This window comes from Chlorocebus sabaeus, chromosome 20, assembly GCF_047675955.1.
Source record: "Chlorocebus sabaeus isolate Y175 chromosome 20, mChlSab1.0.hap1, whole genome shotgun sequence".
Lineage (NCBI taxonomy): Eukaryota > Metazoa > Chordata > Mammalia > Primates > Cercopithecidae > Chlorocebus > Chlorocebus sabaeus.
In genome coordinates, this window is record NC_132923.1 from 9,295,242 (window position 1) to 9,303,655 (window position 8,414).

Below are 8,414 nucleotides of genomic sequence, written 5' to 3' on the forward strand. Positions count from 1 at the left end.
TAATTTTTGTTTTGTTTTGTTTTGGGTAAAGACAGGGTTTCACCATGTCGCCCAGGCTTGTCTCAAACTCCAGGGCTCAAGCAATCCTCTCACCTCAGCCTCCCAAAGTGCTGGGATTACAGGCATGTGCCACCATGCCCAGCCTTGCTAATTTTTTTAAAAAAGTTTTTATAGAGACCAGGATTTTGCTTTGTTCCCCAGGCTGGTCTTGAACTCCTGGGTTCAAGCGATCCTCCTGCCTCGGCCTCCCAAAGTGCTGGGATTGTAGGGGTGAGCCACTGTGCCCAATCTATATTTGTTAAAGTACATATTTTGCCATGATTGGAAACATCACATTAAGAGTACATATTATGCTATGCCTGAATAATGTTATGTGACCTCTGAGAGTCCCCAGTTCAAAGAAAGCAAGATGTTGTCTATTCTGCTTTGGGTAAAAATAGTTGCTTTGATTATGCTTGGAGCTTGTTTGCTTCTTTATCCAGCTACCATCTTCTTACTTCTAGTTAGTTCCATTACATCCTGGATTTCTTACCTTGGAGGTCTATGATCTTTGTTTGGTTTTCTTGGGTCCAGCAACAGCCCATCTCAGGGTGTCAGACATACAAGAGCTGGAGCTTGATCTGATTGATAAGGTGAGACATGTTTGCTTTATCCCAGAAATTAAGCAAGCCTTATTCTCATTCCCCAGCATTCCTTAATATGGTCTCTGCTCAGCTACTCTGTGTGTGTGTGTGTGTGTGTGTGTGTGTGTGTGTATACCAGGACTTCTGGTAATGCTAATGGAAATACCTGCCCTTAAAGAACAACATTTCAACATTAAACAGATGAAGATAAATAGACTGTTAAAGAACAACTTAAAACAATACACACAGATTAAGCTTATTTGATTGAAGGCTGACCAGGATCATTTAGCATGAAAGAAAAAAAAAAAAAAAAGTACACTGCCCTCTAAGAGTTAGACTGCCATTGGTGAATGAGACACCTTTACTAAAATCTTTTTCTTTTTAACTACTAGGTTGAAATAGGCAAAACTGTGTTAGTGACTGTGAGGGTTCTTGGCTTTTCCAAACGCCCATTTCAAAATAAATACTTCAGAAACATGGAACTCAAACTGCAGTTGGCTTCTGCCATTGTCACCCTGACGTAAGTACCATTTCAATACTTTCTTTCCCCTATGCATAATACCATAAGACTCTCCCTCCTAGTAACCTGGTCAGCTTTCCCTTAGATTATTTCAGATTTTCTCCCTTACTTTTTTGTTAGAATACATTTCAGCCTATACTCTCTTCCCATATTCAGCTCTCTACAAAATACCTATTTGAGCCTGGCATGAGGGTATATGCCTGTAGTCCCAGCTACTCAGGAGGCTAGGGCAGGAGACTCACTTGAGCCCAGGAGTTGGAGGCTATAGCGCACTATAATTGCGCCTGTGAATAGCCACTGCACTCCAGCCTAGGCAACATAGCAAGGCCCACATCTCTTAAAATACACACACACACACACACACACACACACACACACTCTCTCTCTCTCTCTCTCTCTCTCTCTCTCTCTCTCGGTCCTCAGATGCCTTGTGTCATTAATATTTCCAATTTCTGAAACTTCTCCTTGGGTGATATCTTTTGGGGGTGCTTCAGGCTAGAGGACCCTTCAAAAATATATTTAGAGGCAGAGGTACTGGTATTCCCCTCTGAGAAAGGAGAAATTCAGGAATTTCAGGCAATTTAGTATTTGCAATTCTACCAGTCTGTTTTTATATTGCCCTTATTCCTCTGGAGCCTTAGAACAAATTTTTGCCTCTCATGAGCCTTCCACCATTCCCTTGAAATTTGTCTTCACTCTGGAAATTTATTTTCTGGCAATTCCCCCTAACCAGAGTTAAAATGAGCAGAAAATGTTAGGCACCTTGGAAAGATGCACCACTGGCCACTTTCAGAACCTAATCTTGGCCAAGAGTGGTGGCTCATGCTGCAATCCCAGCATGATGGGAGACTGTGGAAGGAGGATTGCTTGAATCCATAATTCAAGACCAGCCTGGGCAACACAGTGAGACCCCTGCTCTACAAAAAATAAGAAAATTAGCCAGGCGTGGTGGTATGTCCCAGTTACTCAGGAAGCTGAGGTGGGAAGATACCTAGAGTCTGGGAGGTTGAGGCTGCAGTGAGCCGAGATCATGCCACTGCACTCCAGCCTGGGCGACAGAGTAAGACACTGTCTTGAAACAAAAATCTTTCTCACCTGAAAATACATGGGTTTTTGCAGGCTAATGGAGGAACAGGACGAATACTCTGAAAATTATATTCTTCGAGCTACCACTATTGGGCAAACCACACTTGTGGCTATTGCTAGGGACAAGATGGGAAGAAAATACACATCAACTCCTCGGCACATTGAAGTAAGGAAATTATCTCACCCAAAATTTGTACTTTTTCTTGCTTAACATCATTTGTCTTTTTCTGTTAGTTTATACAAGTTAAAAATCATTTGACTGGCTGGGCACAGTGGCTCACACCACCGTGTGAGCAGTTTGGGAGACTGAGGTGGGAACATCACTTAAATCCAAGCATATGAAACCACCCTGGGCAACATAGTGAGACTCTGTCTCTACCAAAATAAAAATAAAATAAAATAAATTAGCCAGACATGGTGGTGTGCCTGTAGTTCTAGCTATTCAGGAGGCTAAAGTAGGAGGATCACTTGAGCCCTGGAGGTTGAGGCTGCAGTGAGCTGTGATTGTGCCATTGCACTCCAGCCTGAGTGACAGAGAGAGACCCTGTCTCAAAAAAAAAAAAAAAAAAATCATTTGACTGAAAAAAGGGATAGTGTCTAACTCTTGCACAACATGCAGTATTTTTGGTTTTGTTTCTCTGTATAAAACAGTTCTCATAGAAAATTTAGAAAAACTTGTGTAGTGGTGCATGCCTGTGGTCGCAGCTACTTGGGAGACTGAAATGGGAATGTCACTTGAGCCCAGGAGGAGTTCCACGCTGCAGTGAGCCGTGATTGTGCCACTGCACTTCAGTCTGGGTGACAGAATGATACCCTGTCTCTTAAAAAAAAAGAAAATAAAATAAAATTTGGAAAGCACAAATTTTGAAGATGTTAAATGAAAATCACCTGTAATTTCACTTCTTAGAGGCAACCGTTGTTTTTTTTCGTTTGAGAGAGTCTTGCCCTGTCGCCCAGGCTGGAGTGCAATGGCGCGATCTCAGCTTAATGCAACCTCTGCTTCCCGGGTTCAAGCGATTCTCCTGCCTCAGCCTCCTGAGTAGCTGGGATTACAGGTGTGAGATACTGCACCGCCCAGCTGTTCTACTTTTGTTTTTGTTTTTGTTTTTGTTTTTTTGAGACGGAGTTTCTCTCTATCACCCAGGCTGGAGTGCAGTGGCGCAGTCTCGGCTCACTGCAAGCTCCGCCTCCCGGGTTCAGGCCATTCTCCTGCCTCAGCCTCCCAAGTGGCTGGGACTACAGGCGCCCGCCACCATGTCTGGCTAATTTTTTGTATTTTTAGTAGAGACAGGGTTTCACCGTGTTAGCCAGGATGGTCTCGATCTCCTGACCTCGTGATCCATCCAACTCGGCCTCCCAAAGTGCTGGGGTTACAGGCATGAACCACCGCGCCCGGCCAGCTGTTCTACTTTTATGTGTTCAAAAAAAAGAAAAAAAGAAAGTTAACTGTAAACATAATTTTAATGGTCACTTTTACTCTAGTGAGTGGATATATAACTTATTTAAGTATTCCCACTTAAATACTTTTAAATTTTTTGCTATTATAAATAAAATTACATATCTTTGTGTGTAACTTTTTTGTATATAATTAGGAGTTTTCCTTAGAATAAGATCATGATGGGCTGGGTTTGGTGGCTCATGCCTGTAATCCCAGCACTTTGAGAGGTTGATGCAGGAGCATGACTTGAGCCCGGGAGTTTGAGACCACCCTGGGTAACATAGGGAGACCCCATCTCTGCAAAAAATTACTTAGTCAGTCATGGCCAGGCGTGGTAGCTCACACTTGTAATCCCAGCACTTTGGGAGGCCAAGGCAGGTGGATTACCTGAGGTTGGGAGTTTTAGACCAGCCTGGCCAACATGGTGAAACCCCATCTCTACTAAAATACAGAATATTAGCTGGGCATGGTGGCAGGTGCCTGTAATCCCAGCTACTTGGGAGGCTGAGGCAGGAGAATCGCTTGAACCTGGGAGGCGGAGGTTGCAGTGAGCTAAGATCTCACCACTGCACTCCAGCCTGGGTGACAGAGCGAAACTCCGTCTCAAAAAGAAAGGAAAGGAGAGGGGAGGAGAGGGGAGGAGAGGAGGAAGGAAAGAAAGAAATTAGTCAGGCATGGTGGTGCACACTTCTGGTCCCAGCCACTCAGGAGGCCGAAGCACCCAGGAGTTCAAGGCTGCAGTGAGCTATGATCATGCCACTGCTCTCCAGCATGGGCAACAGAGCAAGGCTCTGTCTAAAAAAAAAATTTTTTTTAATGACTATGGTATGTTATAAAATTGACTCTAGTTAGTTACTTGTCCTTTTGGTTTTCTCCTTCAAGGTGTTTCCTCCATTCAGACTTCTTCCAGAGAAAATGACACTGATTCCAATGAATATGATGCAGGTGAACTTACAGGCAGAAAAATAAGATTTACCTTTTCTCCTTATCCCTCTCTCTCTCTCTCTCTCTCTCTCTCTCTCTCTCTCACACACACACACACACCCCTTTTCCTATTGATCTCTTATTTACTCTCACCCAAATACTACTGAATCTGATAAAGAACAAGATTAGTATTTTTCCTGGCCTATGATGTACATCATATAAAAACTCTCTTGGAATCCCATGGATCATTTGCAGTACTTCCATCTCTTCTGCATTTGAGTTGATATGGGATATATTTTTCAAGAAATGGGGGGAAATGAAGAAGTTAAGTTGCTTTGACAAAATGTTGGGAAAAAGAGACATGATTTCTCCCTCATGTTCTGGGCATTCAATGGTATATTTAAATTCCAGGTAATGTCTGAAGGTGGCCCCCAGCCCCAATCCATCATTCACTTCTCCATCAGTAATCAGACCGTGGCTGTTGTTAATAGAAGGGGGCAAGTTACAGGGAAGATGGTTGGCACAGCTGTGGTTCATGGCACCATCCAGACAGTAAATGAAGATACTGGCAAAGTCATTGTGTTTTCTCAGGTATTGGTTATTTGCTCTGCTTTGCTTCTACTCTTCTATCGAGGAACCATACTGGGGGAGATGGGGAGGGAGTGGTAATGAGGAGGGTGTCAGCAGCCCAGGTAAAGCCTTTTAGTGCCCCCATCTGGCATTTTGTCAACCAGGCATGGAAGATGTCATCTGTAGTGAAAACCCCACAGAATACTTGGCACTGTTATAAGATATGGTCCCCATCCTTAAAGAATTATTTGAAGAAGAGAAAAACAAATACGTCTATCTAATAAGTTTTTTCCAAATGTTTGTAATTCATAATAATATATATATGTATGGGGTACATTGCCAAGACCAGCTCGGTCATGGAGACCCTAACCCAGTGGGACTAGAGGAATTAAAGACATACACACAGAAATATAGAGTGTGGAGTGGGAAATCAAGGGGCTGGCAGCCTTCAGAGCTGAGAGCCACGAACAGAGATTTACCCACATATTTATTGACAGCAAGCCAGTGATAAGCATTGTTTCTATAGATTATAGATTAACTAAAAGCGTTCCTTATGGGAAACAAAGGGATGGGCTTTGGCTAGTTATCTGCAGTAGGAGCATGTCCTTAAGGCACAGATCACTCATGCTATTGTTTGTGGCTTAGGAATGCCTGAAGTGGTTTTCTGCCCTGGGTGGACCAGGTACTCCTTACCCTCATTCTGGTAAACCCACAACCTTCAGCGTGGGCATCATGGCTATCACAAACATGTCACAGTGCTGCAAAGATTTTGTTTATGGCCATTTTGGGGGCCAGTTTATGGCCAGATTTGGGGGCCTTTTCCCAACATGTTCCCCCTTTTTATTTTTGCAAGACAATAAAAGCAAAGGCGGCTTTATCATGGTGAGCTACTTCTTGCAGAAGTCAGGATCTGCATCTGCAGACTATACAAAGACAAACTACACAGATTAAAAGCACAATTATCATTGAAATCACAGAGCCTCCAAGTGTTTTTATCCATTTTAACAGGTTACTAGCTGCTAATCTGTCTGCAGCTCCTTCAAGCACTCCAGTTCCTGGCATTAAGGTCAGGTGTGCCTGGGATGCTTTAAATATTTGTTCTTTTAATTTTGCAATATCCAAAGACAAGTCTGTAGAGTGTCCTTCTAGATGCCTTTTTATTCTTTCCCAAATTTGAATCTTATTAAGAGCCATTAATAGTTTCCACAAATCCTTATGTTTAGCTCCTACAGTGGGCCATATAATTTGAGGTTGAGGTGCCATTCTACTGCCATGTTTCCAGATAATAGGAACTCTTGCCGTACTTCTTATCATTTCTACCATCTAACCATTTTGTTCAGACCAGCTGAACATAGTGTGGCCATGGCACACAGAGTGGGAGGTGCAATTCATGCTAAACATTCCCTTAGGGGACCAATCAATAATGCAATAATGTTTCCATAGGAATCATTGTGCAGCACCTCTGCCTGTTCTGCAATACAATCTTCCCAAACAAGTACATTCATTATTTCTGGCCAGGTTCATTTCTGTTAACAAATAGGTTCTTGAGGGCGGTATGCCTCAATTATAGGAGCAGATTTATTGTGGTAAATACTGAGGTCAGAAAGCAACTGTGTCATAGTGTGATTACACCCAGGCATTATTGCCAGCCAAGATTGATAAATATGTCCAATAAGTATAACTGTTCTCTGTGCCAGCCCTTGTTGAAGGAATACTCATGGCAATGGTGATCACCACTATCATAGCTTTTGTTAAATTACTTATTGTGACTGGTTGTCCCGCTTTCCTCAGGTTTTCTTCTGCCGTCTGTGACAGCTTCTTGATCTGTCTCCGGGTAGGTGGCTGTGTTCGACGGGTGTTGCTTGTGACAGTTGGGGTCCTCCTCAGCATCAGTCTCAACATGGCTGCAACCGGGGGGTCCTCAGGTTTCTCCCAGAATCTCTTCAGCCTCTGTCTCATGATAAGGTTCCAGGTGTCCTGATGGTATCCAAATCGGCTGTTGATTTGGTCCAGGAGAAACACAAGCATAACCTCTACCCCAAGTTATTATTTTACCTATTTCCCAACTTTTTGTTATCGGATCTCTCTACCAAACCAGTTTTTCTGCTTCTGTCTTTGTAGCTGGTTTCTGTAGATGCTGTTCAGCTGCCGATAGCATCTGGCCTTTAGGCAGGCTCAAAAAATTTAAAGTCAATAATGCTAGATTCAATTGCATATGTGGTGTCCTGTAGTCCCTATTTCTCCCCTTTTGCTTTTGCAACTGCTATTTTAGGGAGAGGTTCATTCTTTCCACTATGGCTTGTCCTTGAGAATTATATGGGATACCAGTAATGTGTTTAATATCCCATATAGAGAAAAATGTAGCTAGAGCTTGGCTAGTATAGCCTGGGGCATTATCTGTTTTAATAGAAGCTGGAATGCCCATCACCACAAAACACTGCAAAAGGTGACGTTTAACAGAGGCAGAAGATTCTCTTGATTGGCATGTAGCCCAGACTAAGTGAGAAAAGGTGTCCACACATACATGTTCATAAGCTAGTCTCCCAAACGAGGGAACACGTGTGACATCCATTTGCCAAAGAGAATTATGTTCTAATCCTTGAGGATTAACTCCTCCTGTAAAAGATGAGGAATGTATCATTTGGCAAGTTGGGCATTGCTGGATAATAGCTTTAGCTTCTTTCCAGGTAATGCTGTATCTGCGCTTTGAGACCAGAGGTATTAACGGGTTAAACTGTGAAAGTGTTGGCCAGGCACAGTGGCTCACGGCAGTAATCCCAGCACTTTGAGAGGCCAAGGTGGGCAGATCCTGAGGTCAGGAGATCGAGACCATTCTGGCTAACACAGTGAAACCCCGTCTCTACTAAAAATACAAAAAAATTAGCCGGGCATGGTGGCAGGTGCCTGTAGTCCCAGCTACTTGGGAGGCCGAGGCAGGAGAATGGCGTGAACCCAGGAGGCGGAGCTTGCAGTAAGCTGAGATCGCTCCACTGCACTCCAGCCTGGGCAACAGAGCAAGACTCCATCTCAAAAAAAAAAAATTGTGAAAGTGTCTAGCATTATATATTGTAGTAGCAACTAGGCGATCAGCCATTCGATACCCTTCAGTTAAAAGTCCTGGAAGAGGTTTATGAGCCCTAAGGTGAATGATGTAAAATGGGTGCATTCTACTCCTAACTGCTGTTTGCAATTGGGTAAATAAAATCATCAGTTGCTCATCTGTGTGGAATTATAGCTGAGCATTTTCAACTAA

General features: G+C 43.2%; 1 protein-coding gene across 1 annotated transcript in view; it reads left to right on the forward strand.

Annotated features, from left to right (window-relative positions):
- Positions 1 to 8,414, forward strand: part of NUP210L (nucleoporin 210 like) — a 168,165-nt gene that overhangs the window by 89,048 nt on the left and 70,703 nt on the right. The window contains exons 21-25 of the mRNA XM_073008364.1: positions 504 to 632; positions 1,016 to 1,143; positions 2,263 to 2,395; positions 4,550 to 4,612; positions 5,003 to 5,182. Of these exons, the coding sequence (XP_072864465.1) occupies positions 504 to 632; positions 1,016 to 1,143; positions 2,263 to 2,395; positions 4,550 to 4,612; positions 5,003 to 5,182 (633 nt within the window). The remainder of the gene's footprint in view (positions 1 to 503; positions 633 to 1,015; positions 1,144 to 2,262; positions 2,396 to 4,549; positions 4,613 to 5,002; positions 5,183 to 8,414) is intronic.